Here is a 24,430-nt window from a genome sequence, read left to right as displayed (position 1 = left end):
CATAAAGTCCCTCAAATCTGATTGGTTGACTGGAATGTTGATCCAGGAACATGTTGCACTTGGTGAGATCAGGTTCTGCTACAGCCGTACAGCTACAGGTGCCACTAACCAAATATAATGAGATGTTTTATCATCTGCAAGGTGAAAATTGTGAGTCTGATCAGAAAAGAAATGACCCACTTCTCCTCAACAAAAAGACAGCTGCTTTATTGTAACATTAATGTCTGCAGGACAAAAATATGTGGGATGAGTTTATACTATCCCTAAGTATGAGCAATAATATGCCAGCACTAATACAGACATCTTAATGAGGAGTACGAATCTTCCCCAACCGGACTGAATCACAACCAATGAGTCACAACTAAACTATGCCTGGATTACGACAACGTGACATCAGTTCAGTCCAGCGAGGAGGCAAGTGTTTGGTTGATCTGTTTATGTGCTGCTATAAAAATCAAGACATCATTCAATGTATACAGCTCACAGTTTATTCAGGACTCAAAAATAGGCCAGCGGGGAAGCCCCGATGTAAGCTGTGGTTAACTAGGGAAATAGCCCATCAGTTTGATCCTCCGGCCTCTGCTGGTATTGGTAACAGGTTGCCGACAGCTCTCGATGCGATGTCATCATGGAGTCAGGGGGGCGGAGTGTTGGCTACCGCGCTGATTTACAAACGCCTCTAAAAATAGTGTGTCTCTGTGTGTTTCGGTTAATTTTGTCTCTTTCCATTCCTCAGTCTGTCGACTCATGGAAAACGGAGATAGGAAGTGGGGAGTGATGCGGCACTTTCTTCCTTTGCTCGACTCCACCCTTTCTTGTCTGTCTTTTGATTTGCGCAATACAGGAAACTAAGTCTTTACTCGGTAAGATGTCTTTGTTACTTGAAAGAGCACTTTTTTGAGGCGTACATGCAGTATGCACTGGTGACAATGCAACTGGAGAGATTTAATATAATATTAATCTTTGTTTCATAATTTCAATCAACCGGTCAGATTTGATGACAAGTTTCTGTCAAGTTGGTTGATCATTTCCCTCTGATTTTAGGGATAACGTATGGGTAGGGTTAGGTTTAAGGGTAGGGCTATGATTTAAACTTTGGTTATGATTACATTTTCGTACAGGAATGTTGTTCCAGGATCAACAAATTATGTTATGTATACGCACCTAACTCTGCAAAATCAGGACGTGCATCAGTACCACTAAGCCTAAAATTAACCATAACTTATCCCTAAAATCAGATGGAAATAATAGGTGAATAACACAGATGCAGAAGCACCAAACCCTGGTTGTAAGCCTAAACTTGACAAACTGTAAATTTGTCCCTCAAATCTGACTGGTTGATCGTAATGTTGTTCCAGGATCAACAAAGATGTTGATCCAGGAACATGTTGTATTTGGTGGCGTTCACTGAGCTGAACACCAGGCCACGGCTCTTTATTTTTTTAATGAAAACAGAGAAATCATTTTTAAAAGAAGCAAGACAATACACTACCATTTAAATGTTTGAGTTCAGTAATATATTTTTTAATGTTTTTGAAAAAAGTCTCTTATGTTCACCAAGGCTGAATTTATTTAATGAAAAATACAGCAAAATAGTAATATCATGAAATATTATTACAACTGTTTTGAATTTTAATACATTTCAAAATGTAATTTATTCCCATGGATTTTCAGCATCATTACTCCAGTCTTCAGTGTCACATGATCCTTCAGAAATCATTCTAATATGCTTCTGATATTCTGATATGATTTGCTGCTCAAGAAATATGTCTTATTGTTATGAATGTTAAAAACCAGTTGTGCTGCCTAATATGTTTGTGGAAAACATGATTATATTCAGGATTCTTTGATGAATATATAAAAAAATCATTTATTTGAAATAGAAATATATTAGAAATCCAATCATAACAATGGAAATGTCTTTGTCACCTTTGATAAATTTAAAAATAATGTGTGTGTGTGTGTGAGAGAGTGTGTGGTGTGTGTGAGAGAGAGAGAGAGAGAGAGTGTGGTGTGTGTGTGAGAGAGAGAGAGAGAGAGAGAGAGTGTGAGAGAGAATGTGCGTGGTGAGAGTTTGTGAGAGTGTGTGTGGTCTTGGTAAACCCTACAAAATATCCCCACAGGGATGGTAATACCAGATATCTTTGATCTTGTGGGGACATTTTTGGTTCCCATGAGGAAACAGCTTATGAATCATAATAAATTTTGTTTTTTGAAAATGTAAAAATGCAGAAAGTTTTTTTTGATGGGTAGGTTTAGGGTTAGGGGATAGAATAGATACAGTTAGATACAGTTTGTACAGTATAAAAATCATTATGTCTATGGAAAGTCTCCATATAACACGAAAACCCAACATGTGTTTTGTGTGTGTGTTTTTTATACTGTAAAGGGCACTGAAATAAAGAGTGATTTCTGGTATATTTGGTGTGGGCATTACCCTGTCTGAAGCCTGTAATACTGACATGCTTGCAGGAGGTGTCTGTCTGTGTGCGTTTGTGAGAAAATATTCAGGAGTTCTTGCTAATGTATACAGAGCTAATGCTAATGTATACAGAGATTTGTTAAAAATGAATTCACTCCAGCATTGCCGACTCTCATTCTCAGTTTTCATCAATCTCAATACAAGAAGGGCTGTCAAATGAATTTTGTGACATTTTATTAATGAGCCCAATTATAATATTAGTCAAGGCTTCTAGAACCTAAACCTTAGTTTTACACGAACAATTTCAATCCTTTAATACATTTAAATAGGTATTTGTGACTGGAGAAACCATTTTTGAATGGCTGTCAGAGAGGAAAGATGCTTTACGCTGCAGTTACAGCATCTACCAGCAGGGGCTAATGCTACTTTCCAACATCTTGCTTTATTTTCACCAAATGACTGAGAATCAAGAGCGGGAAACCCATGCGGAACACAAGCAGAGGTCCAGTGTGCCGTTGCAGGTGCTACTGGACTGTACGGTGAAGCTGGTCAAGGAGTTTTTGATTAATGACTAAATCAGTTAGTGGGAGGAAGACTCATGTGGGTCCATTACTACACTGCAGTGCTGCTAATGGCTTCAATTACAGCCCAGTAACCAGTGCTGAGCTCACACATTTCTGCTGAAGTGGACGATACGAGTGGACGGCAGTGTACGGTTCTCTCAGGAGTCTCGGTGAAAGTATGTGTCATCATGCAGAACTGAACAATGCCTTGGAGGAAAATGGTAATTAATTAGCCAAGACCTTTTACAGTCACATACCTCATTTCTAGGGGATTTCTAGGAAAGGATTGCACTTTTACGACTGTATACTTCAAAACTCGACGGTCCACTAGGTAGTGCGCACATCAAAATCCATCTGTACAAAACTGCTTGAAGTTCAAAACAACAGCATTTTACAGTCTTTACTGTCATGTTTGAGCAATTTAATTAAAATATCCAAAAAAACATTAGAACAATGTTATAATTTTTTTGACTTTAGTACTTACATTATCCCAAATGTTTCCAAGAATGTTTAAATCCAGAGAAATAATGAAAAACAGAAAAAAGTTGGCACACCAAAGCTCAAAAAATCATACGCTCGAAACGTAACCCGTGTGAGTCTTGCATAAAAAAAAAAAATTAGCTTATTTTTGGAGCTTTGGTGTGTTGACTTTTTTCTGTTTTTCATTAATTTTTTTGGTCAAGTATATTTTTGAGCATATTTTTGCCGGTAATGTGTGTGCTTTTGTCTTGATTTTGCTGAATCCAGGGAAATAAGCAATTTTAATTAGGACACGGACCGTATCAATGACATCATACCCGCATTACCCTCCATTTTGTAAAAACCATGGAAACACCAAATACACTTTAATATATTATGTGTTTTATTAGACAGGTGAGCAACTGTTTGGATACATTCATTGACAGAAAACTAATCATTGTTATATAGCTCAACACAGTAAGTCTTATTGTTTAAATATAATTTTATTGATTTACCGCGAGTACCATGTTTTACCATGCCTAATATCGATCTAGATTACTGCAGTGTGCAACAAGTGTCTCAGAGCAGCCGCTGAGTGAACACAGAGTAGCATTATATCAACTTTCAACACACAAATGCATCTAATATGATAAACAGCACTGCTTTTCCCCACATACGCTTGACCGGAAGCAGGCATAATAAATCTCCACTGCTCTCGAGACGTGTGTCACGCTCGTCTCTCATTAGCAATCGCTCCAGCGGCCTCGTTCAGCTCCCAGAGCACTCGGCCCTGCTCTGCTTCATACTACAGTAACGTTAATAATCTCATCCATGAACATGATTTCTGCCCGAGTCCAGTCCTGATTCTTTTCCACCGACTGTAGACATGAAGACAACCCCTCCCATGTATCAAGTATAAACGAAAATCAAGTATAAGCGACCTCTAGCTGCGGAAAATCTACATATTGTGCCTTTAATACATCCTTGTTGAATAAAATCCAATTGACCCCAAACCTCTGAACAGTAGTGTACATATTAGGAGTTCTGCAGTGATGTAACACATTACTTTTAATAGTAACATTTTCTCCCACGCTACATGATTTTGTCACCTGAAATGAACTTATGAGTAAGACACAAAGTTACTTCAACACAGATGATGAAGTATGCATGTCTTTTCACTTTTTTTCCACTTCTACAAGTCATACTGATTTCCCATTCCACAGCTATGTTATCACTCTCCCAAGTCCTCCAAATATGAGTCAGTGCGAGTAGGCCATGATCTCTGAACTAGTAGTGTAGAGCAGAGAAGTGCTGACTCTGAGATGCTGGACTGATTACAGGCTGACTTCATTCTTTTGAAGTACTCACACTTCAAACACGAGCACTGTTGCAGCTCTTGACTTTCACTCTCATTGTCTTAGGTTATGACGGCTCAGCTGGAGCTGTGATTTATATATAACCTCACTGATGAACTGCAAAGATACATAGTTCATAAAGCGTAAAGACATATGGACACTTTCCTGTATTGAACTTATGTAATCCACATTAGGGGCTGGACGTCATATTGGATATTTAGGACATCCAATATAACATCTTGAATTTTGCAGTAATTTTAAAGCTCTTTGCTTTATTTCTCGAGGTTCCTAAAGACAAAACAGGCTGTTCTGCACCCCCTTCTTGCCTTGTGATTAGCAGAACTTCAAGTGCCCCTTTCATGCAGTGTGTAATATAGCTGTTTGTGAATGTAAAAGGTCTGCAAAGTTTTAAAGATCAAAGTGATGGACAAATAAAGTTATTGTCTCCTAATTGAAAGAATCGATTCTGAACTGCTGAAACGAGTTGTCAGAAATTCCAGTCTTACTTCCTGCTTGAACTTACGTAGGTTTGTAATATTTGCATAATGCCAGTCTATGGTCTTCACTGGCTGCCCACGAACAACATCTACTTTCCCCCGCCCTCAAACACTGTAGCTGTAGCTGAGACTGGAAGAGTTTGGTTCATGTTGTCAACATGTTGAGAAGACACTGTTTTCTGATGTGAAAGCAAATCCTGTTCGATGCAGTTCAAAAGATGAGAACTCGCACTGGAATTGATATAGTAAAATTGACGCCATCGTTACTGTTCATATCACTGTATCAAGTGCTGAAAAAGCCTCCGAAGCTAAAATTCAGATGTGGTAATGGCCGTTTGGTTTCCGACACGAGCTGTAAGTGGTCGACCAATAACAACAGACTAAACCATCTGACCAATCAGAGCAGAGTACGCTTGCGGAAAGAAGTTGTTTTGAGAGACTGAATCTTCAAACGAATCGTTTCAGACTCTTTGAGAAATTAGGTGATTTGCAATGTGTATTATGAATGTTTTTTGACCTTGGATGCATGTAAACATATTGTAGGTGACCTCAAAAAAAAGAAAAAAAAAGAAAAAGAAACCTTTAAAATAGCATAATAGTGACACTTTAAAACAGACATATTTGGATTGATTTAAAAATCAAAAATGAAGCAAAGTTTGATTCATTATTGCAAACAGTGAATTAGTTAAAAACTAGTTCTGTCAAATCAATTCATCGCATCTAACATAAAAGTTTGTAAATATATGTGTGTGTGTGTATATATATTATATATATATATATATATACATATATATATTATATATATATATATATATATATATATATATATATAGTATACAGGTGCATCTCAATAAATTAGAATGTCGTGGAAAAGTTTATTTATTTCAGTAATTCAACTCAAATTGTGGAACTCGTGTATTAAATAAATTCAATGCACACAGACTGAAGTACTTTAAGTCTTTGGTTCTTTCAATTGTGATGATTTTGGCTCACATTTAACAAAAACCCACCAATTCACTATCTCAATAAATTAGAATACTTCATAAGATCAATAAAAAAGGATATTTTAAACAGAAATGTCAGGCTTCTGAAAAGTGTGCTCATTTCTATGCACTCAATACTTGGTCGGGCCTCTTTTTGCATGAATTACTGCATCAATGCGGCGTGGCATGGAGGCGATCAGCCTGTGGCACTGCTCAGGTGTAATGGAAGCCCAGGTTTCTTTGATAGTGGCCTTCAGCTCATCTGCATTGTTGGGTCTGGTGTCTCTCATCTTCCTCTTGACAACACCCCATAGATTCTCTATGGGGTTCAGGTCAGGCGAGTCTGCTGGCCAATCAAGCACAGTAACACCATGGTCATTGAACCAGCTTTTGGTACCTTTGGCAGTGTGGGCAGGTGCCAAATCCTGCTGGAAAATGAAATCAGCATCTCCATAAAGCTTGTCAGCAGAAGGAAGCATGAAGTGCTCTAAAATTTCCTGGTAGATGGCTGCGTTGACTGTGGACTTCAGAAAACACAGTGGACCAACACCAGCAGATGACATGGCAGCCCAAATCATCACTGACTGTGGAAACTTCACACTGGACTTCAAGCAACATGGTTTCTGTGCCTCTCCACTCCCTCCAGACTCTGGGACCTTGATTTCCAAATGAAATGCAAAATTTACTTTCATCTGAAAAGAGGACTTTGGACCACTGAGCAACAGTCCAGTTCTTTTTCTCCTTAGCCCAGGTAAGACGCTTCTGACGTTGTCTTTGGTTCAGAAGTGTCTTGGTACGTGGAATGTGACAGTTGTAGCTCATTTCCTGAAGACGTCTGTGTGCGGTGGCTCTTGATGCACTGACTCCAGCTTCAGTCCACTCCTTTTGAAGCTCTCCTAAGCTCTTAAATCGGGTGAGCAGCAAGCTGTAATCATCAAAATGAAAACAACAAAAGTCTGGAAATATTTTACTTTATGTCTAGTAAATCTAGAATATATTTAAGTTTTACTTTTTGAATTAAATTACAGAAAAAAAAAATCATGATATTCTAATTTATTGAGATGCACCTGTATTTACAAACTTTTGTTAGATGCAATTAATTATGATTAATCGATTTGACAGCACTATTAAAAACAGATTCAGCGATTCATTATAGCATCAAGTGTTTTAAGTGAAACTTTAAGTGTTTAAGTGTTTTAAGTCCCAGTGAGGCATTTTTTACTTAAAAAAAAAAAAAAGTAAATAGTAGTTAATAATGGTTTATTACTGTATATTACCATACAAGTAAATATAAATAAATATGAACAAATATCATTCTTGCTTGTGATCATTTAGTGAAAATCTAAAATCAAAGACATTTTTAAAATTTAAAAAATGTTCCCACTTTATATTACGCTAAAAAATCTAATATTTTGTTTCTTTTTTGCATGAGCTTTTTTGAGTTTTACTTCTAAAAGTTGAGATAACTTTTTAAATTTATCAGTTCAAAAGCATCGGACAAATCTATTTGATAATCACAGTAAATTAAGGTTAGTTTTCTAAAACCAAAAAAAGTGTCTTACGTACTTGCATCAAAAAATTGTTTTGGTACAGTGTACTTATTGTGTTGATGTATTGCAAAACACTTCTTCTGCTATTGAGGTCGATACGGGTAAGGTTAGGGACAGGTTTGGTGGTATAGGTAGGTTTAAGGGTGGATTAAGGGGTAAGTCAACGGTCAATAGTGTAATTTTTGAACTCAGGTTTGGACACTGACATCCTTTGGTGTGACATCCTATACTGCATCAAAAACTGTCTTGAAATATGCAATATGTGTTATTTTTGTGTCACTGAGTTTTATTGTTTTTATTGATATTTTGAATATTTAAAAAAGTATATATTTTCCATTTTCGTTTTAGTCATTTTGCTATTTTTTTTTTTTTTTTTTTTTTTTTTTAAATATACACTGTATTGCCAAAAGTATTGGGACACCGCTCCAAATCATTGAATTCAGGTATTCCAATCACTTCCATGGCCACAGGTGTATAAAATCAAGCACCTAGGCATGCGGACTGCTTCTACAAACATTTGTGAAAGAATGGGTCGCTCTCAGGAGCTCAGTGAATTCAAGAGTGGTACCGTGATAGGTTGCCACCTGTGCAATAAGTCCATTCGTGAAATTTCCTCACTACTAAATATTCCACGGTCAACTGTTAGTGGTATCATAACAAAGTGGAAGCAGTTGGGAACAACATCAACTCGTAAAATCACAGAGCGGGGTCAGCGCATGCTGAGGCTCACAGTGCGCAGAAGTCGCCAACTTTCTGCAGAGTCAATAGCTACAGACCTCCAAACTTCATGTGGCCTTCAGATTAGCTCAAGATCAGTGCGTAGAGAGCTTCATGGAATGGATTTCCATGGCCGAGCAGCTGCATCCAAGCCTTACATCAACAAGTGCAATGCAAAGCGTCAGATGCAGTGGTGTAAAGCAATCCGCCACTGGACTCTAGAGCAGTGGAGACGTGTTCTCTGGAGCGACGAATCACGCTTCTCTGTCTGGCAATCTGATGGATGTATGTTTGTGTAGTTTTTAATAATTTTTATTTCTACTTTTAGTTTTAGTTATTTCAGTATATCAAGTTAAACTAAATGAAAATAAAAAATGTTGCCTTGGCAACTAGCTAAACATTTTTTATATTTTATTTGATCTGAAGTAAAGAATTTTTTTTTTTTTATGGTTTTACACTTAGTGTTAGTTAACAATAATAAAAACAGCATTTTCATATCTAATTGTTTGATAGTTTTAATAATGTCATTTTAATTAAGAGAATAATACAAAATTTGTCCCTTGAACATTTTGTCACACCACATGACAATTAGGCTAAAATATGATAGGAAAGACGAACAGATTGAGGCAGATATAGGGTGCTTTATTCCCTTTTTATTTATTTATTTGCTTGTTTGTTTTCATTTTGTTGTTGTTGCTGCAAAGTGGATTTTCTTGATATTTGCTAAAAAATAGCAATAAATAAAGTATATTAAAACAGGGGGAAACTTAACTTAAAATATTGATGTTGATAAAGAAATAAATCTTATTTCAGCTCTTCTTCATATGTACAGTTAGTAAACTTGTTCTAAACAAATATTATGCCATGAATAGTTGTGTGCCATTCTAAAATAGCATCACGTACTTTAACAAATAGTTCATAAGTTCATAATCTTTAATTCACAACTCATGTGTCACAGGTAAAGCATCTGAATGAAAGAAGGGCTCCCACACACTCAACGATGAGAGAGACTGTAAAAATATCCCTCTCTCTGAGACAACTCCACCGGCAGTGTGTGTGTGTGTGTGTGTGTGTGTGTGTGTGTGGGCAGCGTGAGTGTGGGTGGGAGGGTGTTTAGGGAGAGTACAAAGTAGTGGGTTGAACGCCCTGTGTTTGAGTCTGAAGGCCAGCGTGTAAACGTGTGTGTGAACAGACGCCGCCGTGCCAGCTGGCAGCTAGAGGACGCCAGGCCCTACGTGCCCATTTGCCACCTCCGCTTGGCTTGACCCGTGGCCTGTGAAACCCCTGGCACCGAGACGGCCATTGAGAAGAATACGGGACGCAGAGGAGGCGTGGGGATTCCCCACCAACACACATCTCTCATGCCCACTGCCGCCCGCATGCCACCCAATGCCAATTGTGTAACAACCAGCTGTCACTGTCCTTTTCGTGACCCACATTTCTCTTTCTACCCACACACATGAACACGAGCCCGGCCCTGAAGTCTGTATGGCAGGCGTGTAGCGCACCTCTCCCTGTACGCTTGAAGATCAAAGCTGAAGCTGAAATTGAGTTGAGCTCAGCATCAGGGGAAATGGAGTAGCACCATTAGAGCGCTGTGTGTGGAGAGAAGAGTCGGGGAAGTGGAAAATGATCATTAGATGTCTCCACACCCACAGTCAAATGCTCCAAACCCTCCAATTAGATCAATTAGTCAATCAATGTCAGCAGAACATGAGAGATGGGTACCGGTTACAGGCCACACGCAAATGAACGCACGTTTGTAGTCGAGACCACCACATGGGCGCAGAAACGCTCTGTATTAATGTGTATTAATACAGTGTTTGTTCACTTTTACTGGTCAAGTCACATTTACTTATACAGCACTTAATACGATACAGATTGTTCCAAAGCAGCTTCACATTAATAAAATAACAGTGTTAACAATATAGCTGCAAGCAGCAATTAAGGGGCCAAGCACAACAGAAGCAAACAAGGAAGCTAGCAGCAGACCAACAATGTCATAATGTACTATGATAGCAAAGACACTGCATGTCTGTAGTACTGTAGTTAGAGCCAATTTCATTTTTTTCTTCAATTATAGCGCTACATAAGCTGCGTTTCCACCGCAGGAACTTTCCCCAGGAACTAGGAGCTTTGGGGTGGACTGCAGGAACCAGGGTCTGAATGAAGTTCCGGGTAAAAAATTCCCCCTCTGAAAGTACCTGCTCGCGAGGTAGTACTTTTTCAAAGTTCCGGAACTTTCGAGGGTGGGACTTGGGTGCTGAACATGCTGATTGGTTGAGTTCACGCAGCTTTTTATTTCAACCATCGTTTTTTTTTAAAGTCTGTTGCGGTGTGTGCAGTAAGAGTTGTTTGCTATTCGAATCAACAATGGAGTTTAAAAAATATGACCGATGGACTGATGACGAGGTTCAGGATTTATTAAGCTTATATGTGGAGGACGAAATCCAGCGGAAACTGGAAAGTCGTGCGCATTCGGTAAGGTGGAGTAGGAGTTCCTGGGACAAATTGTTCTGGGTAATTTCGGTGGAAACGCGGACTCTATTGGCGCAGTCCCACCGTTTTTTTGTGTGTCCTCAGAGTATCCCCATAGATAAGCGTGTCACATTTGGTGAAAAGATCTAATTTCGTTTAGGAGTTTATATGTTTTTGAACACATAAAAATTACCCACACCTGACTTTGATTGCATTTTTTGCCACTTATGTTAAAATTTTTGACATTTGGCCATTAGCATTTAATCAACGACCTATGTTTCTGATTTTCCTATGGTGGTTTTGTGTCAGTCAGACTAACGGTTTAAGATATTCATGAATGTTGTTTAAACACTAAATCACAGCATTGAACTAACCATAAGGCAAAACCTAGCATGTTTGGTATCGTCAACCACATACAAAGTTATAAGCATTTAAATAATTTTTTTTCACCACTAGTTGCCGCAGGTCTGAAACTTCTCAGGCACCTTCAGGGCATCATGCCGATGAACCATAACGAGTTTTGTAATGATACACTAATGCGTTCATAAAATACAGCATTTTACTACAACATTCAAAATGGCAGATGCCCAAAATGGCCAATATGGCAAAAATATACATTTTTCGTATCTCCGGACCAGTAGGTGGCGCTGCGCCAAAACGCAGCATGTAACCTCAGGTCATGCTTGTGATGACATGGACCAAGTTTGGTATGAATACAATGAATACATCTATTTTTGCCAGCGCTACGTTTGAGAAATCGACTTGAATTCCACAATTTTTTTGTCAGCATTTCAGCACTTCATCTTCTCATCAGATTTTCTGTTCAATCAAATGCTCTCTAGAATCTAAAGCAGGGGTCTCAAACTCAAATTGGCTGGGGGCCGTTGCTGTGATTGACACGTCATAGGGGGGCCATTTTAACATTCAAGCACAAGAAAGTGCAAAATTTCTGAAAATGTACTTTCCTTTGCATTATTTCTCATTTACTTCAAATTTCATGACTAAAATATTTTTGCCATACTTAACAAAAAATGTAAACAGCAGTGTCTCTATCATTGTTACATACAGTATTAGTTTTTATCAGTTAATATTCGAAATATATGCAAATATTTTTTCTTACTTTATTTTAGCTTAACATCAAAATCTTGCACTGAACAACACTGTACTGAACAAATGCAATCCCTGAATACATTTGTACACTATTCTATTTCTTGCCAGACACCTGGCAACGCTTCTGCTCACACAGCTGAGCCACATTTGCCCAAGATGGCATTTCGGTGGTTTAAATCAACGCTTGCGACTTGCGCGAGTGCTTTTACTGTAATTTAGGCAAACGCGCTCATAATAGAAGCGACGCAAAACTAAACGGAGCAGGGAAACAGGAACTAAAGGAAACAGAACAGAATGTCAAAATAAGAGTCTAGAGGTGGGGGTTGGTGGAGTAGGAGTTCCTGGGACAAATTGTTCCGGGTAATTTCGGTGGAAACGTGGACTCTAGTGGCGCAATCCCACCGTTTTTTTGTGTGTCCTCAGAGTATCCCCATACATAAGCATGTCACATTTGGTGAAAAGATCTAATTTCGTTTAGGAGTTATAGACATTTATATGTATGAACACATAAAAATTACCCACACCTGATTGGACTGTGTACAACTCGCTGTGAACTCGCTCAGGGCGGTTCTATGTTCAAACGGCAGTGTCTGTCAACATTTGTGGGCGGGGCCTGTGGCTAATGTGACGTCACACTGCCAGGGATCTGGAAACAACTTGTTCTGAAACACTGCTTATGATTCATGGGGATTAAAAAAAGAGGAGTGGTTGGATTTTTATCATTATAGGGTGGTTGTGTACACACACTGCCAGCACACATTTATAGCCAAACACAATGCAAAAGTGAATTTTGCATAATAGGTCCCCTTTAAAGAGCTCAAGCATTTAAAGTGGCAGACGACAAAACTGCAGCATTCAGTTAGAATAAACAGAACTAGGCCTATATTGTCTGCTGTTGTGGAAGCTAATATAGTTATCTTTCTTGGTGGGAATGGGCCTTAACATTTTTAACTTGCAGGCAATAAATCATACGAAAAATATCTCACTCACTCACTTACTTTTTTTGACTTGAGCCAGTAAAGAACACCCTAGCAACCACCCACAAGATTAGAACGGGCAAAAACAACTCATGTTTTCTGCAAACATCTAGTTAAACATTTATTTTGCCATCACACACATGTCCTCCTAATCAGTGAGACAAAAGGATCAATTATATTATCTCTTGTAGATTGCAGATGAAAACAAAGACCGCTGAGCAGGAAAACCGAGTATTATAGTTAGTATGCAGTATGCATGAAGAGGGATTGTAATATCGTCTAATTCCACTTTTTAGGGCTGACTGTTGCAACAATTTGATCAGAATACAATACACATACAGGAAATGACTCAATGATGGCATGATTTTGGCCTGATCAGAGCCAATGAAAAATACTAATGAGAAAATGATTAGGAAATCAAATTAGGCATCAAGATAACAATATATGTTTTGGCAAAGTCAGACGGGATTTCAGACGGGATTAGAACATGAGCTGGACAAAAATTATTCATTATTTGTTTTCTTGTTTTAGTTTCAAAGTGTTATGCATCAACTGACTCATTCATTTTATCAAAACAACACTGTAAAGAGGCCACTGCTTTAAATCCATGTAAATCAAGACTCTTCTGTCATATTAGGGTGAGTTCCAGTCTGCCTCATGTCCTGATCCCGTTAAAGATACTATCATAGACGGAGTTTGGGGAGGAGGGGAGTTTCTGGGCATACCAGATACCATACCAGAACCAATGATTTTGTCTGAGCTATGAATAAAAAAATAATAGAATTCATATTTTCTCCATTTATTAAAAAGTTTTAAAAGTTAAATCTTTTTAATAAATCTTAGAGGTCTAACACAGCTCAGCAATGTTAAAATGATTGAGATGGCCAATCAAATCAAAGAGAGCGGGTCTTACTGTCTCAATGCAACAAGAGTTCATGGAAAGATGTAAGTAGACGTAAGTAGACCACTGTTTTACAACAGAAATGTTGAAATGTTCAGCGACCGACAGTAATAGATTATCTAGTGATGCAAACTACTCAACTTTTTATGAAATTTCGCGGTTTTGAATTGAAAATATGCGATCATGATTCATGTAATTCATGAATGTGACGAGACAAGAAATGTTTGCGTTTCGACATATTAGACATACGAATAAGAGTGAATGTGTGCACATTTTAAAATAAAATATTATTTGCAAATAGTTAGTTAACTAAAATTAGAAATGGACTTCATTTACTATTCTTATTTATTTTTTCCTTAAGTCCCCCTGTGGTGAAAATCAAGTTTTTAATGTTGTTTATGTGTCTATGTGGTGTTTTTAATATACTTTAAGACAAACCATGTGCAAATTCATAAGTCAACACCATTGCTGAGTATTTTCTCCTTAAAACAACAGTGATCAGTTTCAAAAATGCTGTTTGAAATCGCCGGTGTTTGTTACGTCACAAACTAACTTGTTAACTATGACCGCTCTGAAGCAGGGGCTCTCAAGAGGTATATTTTTCCTGGTATATTTTTCTGTTGATATGAAAAATTAGGTAGATTTAGCAATATAGCGGGTGTATGATGTATATTACCATGTTATGATGAACTATATGCCTTTCTCCACTGACGTTCTGAGTTGTTCAGTTCGTTTGTAAGGATACTGATTATTAGAAAGCAGCTGTCTGACTCGCGAACGGGAACATGGTTTGTGTAACATTAGCAACACATTATTAGCTGTTTGATAACATAGTCAAGCAAAACGCTAATTATATTAATTACTCTTATGTGTCCGACGTTGTAAAAAGCGATACCATTGTGCAGCGTTTACCTCAGTGAGTTGACCGAGTGGATCTCTGAGCTCGTGTGAGCGAGTGGAGGCGGGGCTAATTTGCATATTCATAGATCCGCGTACATTAAGTGTAGCAAGGGTGTAGAGTTACATTCAAGCTATTGTAACGCATGAAGAATTTTTTTCACAGGAAAAAAACGTTTAAATGTAATTTTGGTGACCAAAGATAAGTTTTAAGGGATAAATTTAGTGACTACAGGGGGACTTTAATTATTATAATTTACTAAGTAATAAACCCATTACATGAAGAAACAGAAAAAACTGAGACAGACTAAATCTAGAAGAACTGCGGCAACGTCTACTACCAGAAAAACTGTGTGTAGGTGTACCTAGGACAAAAGCTTAAACGCATAGGGTGGTCACACCATATATTGATTTGATTTAGTTAATAGAAGTTAATTGATAAATAAAATTTATGAAATTATTTTTGAAAGCATTTTTTTTTTTTTTTACACAAGTGCCTAAATCTGTTTCTTTGAGCATCTTGGAGATGTTGCCGCAGTTCTTCTGGATTTAGTCTGCTTCAATTTTTCTGTTTCTTCGTGTATTCACAGACAGACTCGATGAAGGTGAGATCAGATCATACTGGCTTGATGTCATATTCCTTGTGCATTCGAAAATCTCACTTGATTATTACAATTAACATCAAAAAGAATGTTTGGAAATTATATTTCCTTCTGACACACTACAGCAAAAGACATAAATAACTGGCTTATAACCTTGTTTTGGTGAAAATACTAATGTGTCTAAGACTTTTACACAGACTATATAGTATACCTTATGACTGGTTGATTGTCACATCGTGCAGCAGTTTCACATTCACTGTAGATAGACGTGGTGTCAGTGATCCATAAGTAGACAAATCACTGATTACATTGAGAATATGTCTGTGTTGACTGAGAGTATAGTAGAAAGAGCTTATACACATCAATAAATAGGTCTGCCCTATAGCGGTGGAAGGGCAGGTGTGTGACGCTGGACCCACATTGATACACAGTTTCCAAAGCAGACACACCAAATGCATTTACATTTCCGCTATTAAATTGGCTCACTTAAGTCTGATAAGCTTTGGAAACTGTCTTGTCTTGGCTCTCAAAGATCAAACACTTCCTATAATTCATAAGGCCATCTGTACAGGAAGCCACATAGGCAGCTGAAACCAGCAGAACCTTTCAATAGGTACAGAGACCAATGGAAAAGCATAATTAGTAATAAAGAAAACTACTAAAGTAGTGACTGGTACAAGTGCTGAATGTGACGAATGGTGTAATTTGACAAATGTGACTTAATCCAATTTGCTGTTTTTGTACCAAGATGTTTGCTGCCATCAGGACAGCCATGGTCATCATGTACCATATAACAAGAGAAGAGTAATTGGATCATGTCGGTCATGGGAGCAGTTCACAGTCTCTGTAATTGTGTGAATTGCATTTTTATTGTGAAAAGCAATATAATAATAATAATAGTATGTCATGTGCAGAAATGTAACAAGTAAGAATCTATTAGTGTGTGTATTTAGTCTTCAGTGTTATTGGCACTTTTCAATTCACCTCTTTTTATGAGATCAATCATTCAGATATAAATGTTAAATTACAGAGCAATTACATAAAATATAAATTAGAGGGAAATGTCAATGTCTTGCTCTGTGGTATTTGTCATTTCATGTCGAGATGTTAATTACAAGTTATGCTGAGCGGCAAGAGCGATATTTGCAGGAAAATCAAAAATAGGTTGTCGCACAGTATGCAAGTGTTTGTGAGTATGTTTTAGACGTGTATTTCAAGTTATGTGTATTGAAATAATAGTTCACCCAAAAATCTCAACCCATGTGAACTTTTTTCAGTCCCACTTTATAGTAATTACTATGTAATAACATTTAAATTAATCATTTGATACAACGCACTTATTGCGTAAATACATGTTTTTACATTGTACTTATATTTAAAAATACCAGCATGTAATTACAGCTGTAATTAATTTCTGTAATGACATTTATAATTATACACCGTTGACCCTTCCTTTACCCATTAACCCATCCTTAAACCTACCTATACCACCAAACCTGTCCCTAACCTTACTTGTATCCCACTTCAATAGCAGCACAAGTGTTTTGCAATACAACATCAACACAATAAATACATTGTACCTAACAATTAGTTTTTTGTATGTAAGTACATAGTAGTTAAAGACACCTAAAGTGTGACCTTTTTTTCTTCTGTGGAACACAAAAGATGAAATTTTCACAATGTTCATGCTGCTACTTTCCATGAAATTAAATCATAAGGTGACCCAGGGCTGTCAAGCTCCAAAAACACCATAAAAATTGTCCTTAAACTTTGTGAATTATATCAAGGAAGGTTAAGAATGACTTGAGGGTGAGTAAATGATCCCATACTTCTCATTTTGGGTGAACTATCACTTTAAAATCCATACACACAGTGTGTTGTGGCTAAACCCATTACTGCGCCTGTGTGATTACCCAGTGAGCTCTTCTCCTGCGGGCTGAGGGACACGGTCTGGCCTTCAGGCTGCTCAAATACAAGAAACTGGTAGCGGTGGAGCCCAGTGCCTTGAGGTGGAGTGGGGCGGGTGTATGCTAGTGATGAAAAACAAGCACAAATTTATTTTAGAGCTTCTGCTAGAATCTATTTTCAAATGGTTTATGTCACAGCTCAGAACAGAAAACTAGACTTTCAGAGCTATGCTTGTACATGCAAAACTCACCAGTAGCATGCTAGAGTGTTGTGGGTGGATACTAGGGCACATCCAGCCCGAGCCCAGGTGTTTAAAACCTGGTGTTAAGATGTGTTTTGGTCAATCGGATCAAAAATAGATGAGGGAGATGATACTCGTTTATACCTGGTGTTTTAATCCATCCACTTTTAACCTCGTCTCTCCTGATTTCTTCGAGGGGAGGGTCTATGGGCGGGTAAATGTAAGGGCTTTTTCAGATCTTTCGACCCAGTGGACAAACTAAGCTCACACAATTTACATATAAACGTGACTGGAGATGATGGAGAAACACACGGAGAGCAGCAGCTTTCGTTTCTGCTCTGACAGCCGAATAACGACGCTGAACGAGGTGAGTTTGTATGTTAGAAATCAGGAATGGTGAGAGAACATTGTGCTTGGTATGTTTTTCATCTTCAAACCAAACTTGGGTCTTCAGCCGACAAAGTTTAAATCCTGTCTGGCTAGAGCGCTTCCCATAATTTTTATGCATTAGATGGAGCGTAGATGGTCTTTAGTGGCTGTTCGAACACATTCGACCACATGAGCGTCTACACCACATGTGTCAATTACAAGGCCCGCAGGCCAAACACGGCCCGCCACGACTTTTAATCAGGCCCGCCAACAAATTCTGGTAATCTATTTAATTTTGCCCGTGCGCTGTTTAAAGCTGCAGTTCGTTTTGTCACTCTAGCGCTTGATAAACTGCATGCGTCTTGCGGAAGAAGCTACTTCTCTTGTTTATTTCTATGACGAGTCAAGGTACTGTGCTTCTCCGCAGTGGTAAGACCCAAATCAGTCTAAAATATTCAGAATATAAACCCTTATTATAGGTGTACCGTAGTGATTCAGGATATAATAAAAACACGGTTTGGAAAATGGATTCATGATGTATTCGCTCATTATATAATTTTTGTAAATTTTGAACACAAAAAAGTTACGGTCAGCAGCTTTAAATAAACGTCTGTGACAATTACAACATTGAGACGCAGGTGGTGCTGTCGCGCTTCACTCAACTCGCTAATTTTATCAGAGAATACGGCAAGAGCTGTAAACAGCGTAAATGCTATCTGACTTTAAATGTGGCTAGCACAATGGCTAAAAAAAAGGAAAGTGGACAACGAATATCGACAATTCGACAAATAATGAATTGTGAGTTTTTAATACAGTAATACACTTATATTTCTTCAGTAAATTAAAACATCCTCAAAATATATGTGCGGCCCCTGATTTTATTCATAACCCTCAGCATGGCCCTTACTGAGTTTGGATTTGACACCCCTGGTCTACACTATAAAAGCAATCCAGTCGAATGCATTTTCAACTACCTCTGGAAGTGATCGAAAGGGGACAAGCTCAATGTTTTAGACTCAGTTTACACCTATATTTAGTGTCGTCCACTTGTGATCCATTCGACTAAAATGCATCTTAATACCAGGTGTGAACAGGGCCTGAGATGGACACAATGTACATTTTTTTGATATAGTATACTTTAATTTGATTGGCTAGTTTTACACAACTTCCGGGATTAAGGACGAACAGGATTTTTAATGAATCTGCCCAGAAATCAAAGTATCAGTTTGAAGCAACAAGCACTTTTTAATAGGAAATAATCAGTGGATTTGCCAAAGTTAGTCGCATCACATCTTCTAAAGATATATCAAGTTTTTCCATGAATATTCCGCTTTGTTTTCAGACTTAAACTACCATTCAAAAGTTTGGGGTGGGGAAGATTTGTTTTTGAACAAAGGCTGCTCACCAAGGCTGCATTTATTTTCATCAAAAATATAATAAAAACAGCAAAATTATTAAAATTGTCTGTTTTAATCTATTTTAAAATGTAATTTATTCTTGTGATGGCTGGATTTTCAGCAGCCATTACTCCAGTCTTCAGCTATGTTTCCATTCAAAGTTGCGAATTTAACTTATGTGCAAAATTGGAATAAGCAGCGTTTCCATCCCATGTGTTCAAGTGAACAAAATCGTTGCTTCCTGGGAAATTGGTGCAAAATATCTCTAATAAAAATGGAAGTTGCTGCAATCAGGGAAACCACCGTGGCTCTCTTTTCCTCAATCATAAATGACTTGCGTCACAGAGCAGATGACAAAACACAAGAATCGCTGACATGTTCTCTTTCGTTCGGATGCTAGTGTTTGGGAACGCAATCATTATACCAAATAATTCTGATGACAGACTGGCTCAGTCATTTCAGAATGATCAAACCAACATTTGAGATGCTGTGCAATGTGATTGGTTCATTCGTTAGTCCAGTTATCCAATCACATCCTCTGCTGAGGCAAAGTCACATGAGTTTAGGTTGGAGGAATTTATTTGGTAAATGTTTCCATCGTAGTTTATGTGCATATCTTCTTATCGGATAAAAAAAAAAAAATGATCAGACTCATCTAAATGTGCATTTATTTTTAGAATTTATCCACATCTTGGCATTTCCATCCATCATTTTTTATGCGATATTCCAAAATGTACATAAAAAAAGGTGGATGGAAACATAGCTAGTGTCACATGACCCTTCAAAAATCATTCTATGTTGATTTGCTGTTCAAGAAACATTTATTATTATCATCAATGTTAAAAACCATTGTGCTGTTCAATATTTGTGTGAAAACCATGATAAATTTTTTGATCAAGATTCTATTATTATGAATATAAATTTCAAAAGAACAGCATTTGAAATAGAAATCTTTTATAACATTGTAAAAGTCTTTGAAATAACCATTTTGGATGGACAGACATTTTACATTACAACCTGAATTCCGGAAATGTTGGGACGTTTTTTAAATTTGAATAAAATGAAAACTAAAAGACTTTCAAATCACATGAGCCAATATTTTATTCACAATAGAACATAGATAACATAACAAATGTTTAAACTGAGAAATTTTTACAATTTTATGCACAAAATGAGCTCATTTCAAATTTCATGCCTGCTACAGGTCTCAAAACAGTTGGGACGGGGGCATGTTTACCATGATGTAGCATCTCCTCTTCTTTTCAGAACAGTTTGGGCATCAAGGTTATGAGTTTCTGGAGTTTTGGTGTTGGAATTTGGTCCCATTCTTGCCTGATATATGTTTCCAGCTGCTGAAGAGTTCGTGGTCGTCTTTGATGTATTTTTCTCTATAGGTGAAAGATCTGGACTGCAGGCAGGCCAATTCAGCACCCGGACTCTTCTACGACGAAGCCATGCTGTTGTAATAGCTGCAGTATGTGGTTTTGCATTGTCCTGCTGAAATACACAAGGCCTTCCCTGAAATAGACGTCATCTGTAGGGGAGCATATGTTGCTCTAAAACCTTTATATACCTTTCAGCATTCATAGTGCCTTCCAAAACATGCAAGCTGCCCATACCGTATGCAGTTATGCACCCCCATACCATCAGAGATGCTGGCTTTTGAACTGAACACTGATAACACGCTGGAAGGTCTCCCTCCTTTTTAGCCCAGAGGACACAGCGTCCGTGATTTCCGACAAGAATGTCAAATTTGGACTCGTCTGACAATAGAGCACTTTTCCACTTTGAAACAGTCCATTTTAAATGAGCCTTGGCCCACAGGACACGACGGCGCTTCTGGACCATGTTCACATATGGCTTCCTTTTTGCATGATAGAGCTTTAGTTGGCATCTGCAGATGGCACGGCGGATTGTGTTTACCGACAGTGGTTTCTGGAAGTATTCCTAGGTCCATTTAGTAATGTCATTGACACGATCATGCCGATGAGTGATGCAGTGTCGTCTGAGGACCCGAAGACCACAGGCATCCAATAAAGGTCTTCGGCCTTGTCCCTTACGCAGAGATTTCTCCAGTTTCTCTGAATCTTTTGATGATGTTATGCACTGTAGATGATGAGATTTGCAAATCCTTTGCAATTTGACGTTGAGGAACATTGTTTTCCACAATCTTTTTACGCACTCTTTCACAGCTCTGCACATCTTTACATCTGAGAGACTCTGCCTCACTACGACATCACTTTTATAGCTAATCATGTTACAGACCTGATATCAATTAACTTAATTAGTTGCTAGATGTTCTCCCAGCTGAATCTTTTCAAAATTTCTTGCTTTTTCAGTCATTTGTTTCCCCCGTGCCAACTTTTTTGAGACCTGTAGCAGGCATCAAATTTGAAATGAGCTCATTTAGTGGAAAAAAGTGTGAAATATCTCCATTTAAACATTTGTTATCTATGTTCTATTGTGAATAAAATATTGGCTCATGTGATTTGAAAGTCTTTTAGTTTTCATTTTATTCAAATTTTAAAAACGTCCCAACATTTCCAGATTTTGGGTTGTATTTTTCCAGTGTTTCTGCACAACCTTTAGAAAAAACAGTAGCCACTGTTTTAATTATAATTTAATGTTTAATTTTTGTCAGTCTATCATTGTTGAATAATTGATTTCTGCTAAACCCACCCTAAATGGTGTGTAAAAACAAAACAAACTCTGGTTGGTCGCTTCACGTGTCAGTCAGAGGATCTCTTCCTTTCTGAGTGGGCGGTTCTTGGCCAGAATAAGCTGCAATGTGGACTTGACATTTTGCCATTTATTCAAAGGTCTGGCTACATAAGACTAAAAGATCCCAAGTTTAATATTTAGGATTAGAGGTTAGTTGAACTCCAAATGTGCTATTGTAATAGTGATACATGCATATTCAGGCAAAAGAAACACTTTTTAGAAGACACTCACCGGATAGTTCAATGCCTCTGACATCTCCTGTCTTGAGCGCTTCCCCCTGCAGAAAGACATGAGAGAAAGAGGGTGCTTAAAGTACAAAGGCACTGTTGTACATGCGCCATTGTCTCGTGCTCTATGCTTCTGAATTAAAACAATGCGAGCCTGGGGACGTGTTGCGATTTTCTCCTTCATTCATCACCCGAGGGCCACAAAACCACAGCTTAACTGCAGATCAGAGCCTCCAGGACCCTAACCTAACCAGGCTTAGATGTGTCGATGTTGGCCCCGCACGGGATCTGCGATATTTAATATCCTGAGACAAAGCCAATTCCCAGGCAAATTAAGTGAGTGATTGGATTTCAGAACAGCAAATTCCCATATTATTAATTGTATATTAAGTTTCTGTTGCCTAGGAACAGAGATTCACACTGAGATTTCTATGAGTTGAGTTTTTTTTCCCTCCCCCAAAGGGCACTCCTATATTTGCTGTGTTTAAACCCATATCCTTAAGCAGATTTAATGCTGCACAGTTTCACTGTAAATAGCCCACCTAATGGATCTGATTCCTCTGTGCCGAAGCTGTAGATTACAGTATTTTAGACTGCTTTGCTTCATACAGTAGCCCTGTGAGATAAAACACTTAAAAAGACAAAGAAGCATAGTGGGGGGAAAAAAGTTTGTGCTCGAAACCTATTTAGAATGGGAAGTCCCCGCTTATAAATGCCTTTCACAGTTTGCCAGAGTGTCAGCACTCTGCTATTGTCAATCAAGCAGACCCTGCCATTGAAACGCACCACTCTCCATCGCCCCCTACAGGATATTAGAGGTACTGTAGGGACAGTGATCACCTTTTACTCCAAGTGGGTTAAGGATGCAATAAATTGGGTGTAACACTAAACACATGGTAATTAATAGGCATATTCAAGGCATAATGCATTAATGTAGGCATATTCAATATTATTTTATGCATTTATAAAAACAAAAACAAAACAAAATTGAAGTGCTTCAAGAGTCAGTCTCATGTGAATAAAATGTACAGTAAAAAATATATGCCAAAAGTTATACTTATTCAAAACGTAGCTAATTAAGATTTAATATCACCATGAAAATCATCCCATTTTACTTCTGTAATTTGACATATTTACAAGAATTGTAGGTTTTATCTATCTGGAAATTATTTGGATGGTAAAAAGTGGTCTCTGTCTGATGGGTGACTCGAAGGGAGTGGTAAATTAAAACTAAAACAATTTAGTCTTTTCATAAGCAAAGCAAGTTTTATATTTTGACCAATGATTCTCAACACTTCTTTTCCCATTGGAATAAAATGCACTGATGAATCATGCACAGTAAGACCAGACATGTATTAAGAAAGTAAACACTGTCGATTTTTATATTATGTATAAAATTATATTATATTATATTTATATGTATGGTAGTACATATAAATATCTTTTACAAGAGAAACCTGGGCAAGAAAAGCATCATAAAAGTACTTAAATATATGAAATGACAGATGTAGTGGTCCATACATAACCAGGGTTATTATGTTTGTTATGTGTGTGTGTGTGTGTGTGTGTGTGTGTATGAATTCATTCAACAAGAACATTGTGCCAAACATAAAAACACAAAGATGACAGAGCTATGGTCTAACTACATCTGAACATAAATATGAATTGTATGTCACCCTACACATGTTGCAGTGAACTTCATGAAATGAGACACGGTGCGAAGACAGTCAAAAACAATTAGTTTCATGAAGCCGCTTTGCTTCATTTGCAACAATTACATTAAAAGTAAGAAACGGCTTTATTTAGACATTCCGAAGAGTTGCGCTGCCCGCGTGTTCTAGAGCTCTGTCGTCATGGCAACTGGTCGTCAACAGTGCTGGGAGGGTGAAACGCTCTTTTTGGTTTCCCACTTGGTCTGGTTGAGATATTCTCACTCGCCCCATTGCAGAAAAATCAACGCTCCTTTGTGCTGATATATTTTGGGGAGAGTGATATTCACACTTTGCAACAAGCAAAGAAATATTAAACATCAGTGAACTGATGGGCATATTGCGCA

At 37.8% G+C, this 24,430-nt stretch overlaps 1 protein-coding gene across 2 annotated transcripts in view; it reads right to left on the bottom strand.

The window, feature by feature from the left end:
- The window catches only part of LOC127517090 (phosphatidylethanolamine-binding protein 4), a 137,230-nt gene that overhangs the window by 6,585 nt on the left and 106,215 nt on the right, over positions 1-24,430 (bottom strand). For both annotated transcript variants that reach the window (XM_051902270.1, XM_051902269.1), the window contains exons 5-6: positions 22,379-22,424; positions 17,425-17,541 (exon numbers count right to left, since the gene is read on the bottom strand). In XM_051902270.1, the coding sequence (XP_051758230.1) occupies positions 17,425-17,541; positions 22,379-22,424 (163 nt within the window). The remainder of the gene's footprint in view (positions 1-17,424; positions 17,542-22,378; positions 22,425-24,430) is intronic.

This window comes from Ctenopharyngodon idella, chromosome 8 (genome assembly GCF_019924925.1).
Source record: "Ctenopharyngodon idella isolate HZGC_01 chromosome 8, HZGC01, whole genome shotgun sequence".
Lineage (NCBI taxonomy): Eukaryota > Metazoa > Chordata > Actinopteri > Cypriniformes > Xenocyprididae > Ctenopharyngodon > Ctenopharyngodon idella.
Note: the sequence above shows the minus strand (reverse complement) of the source record. Positions and strands in the feature narration are given on the sequence as shown.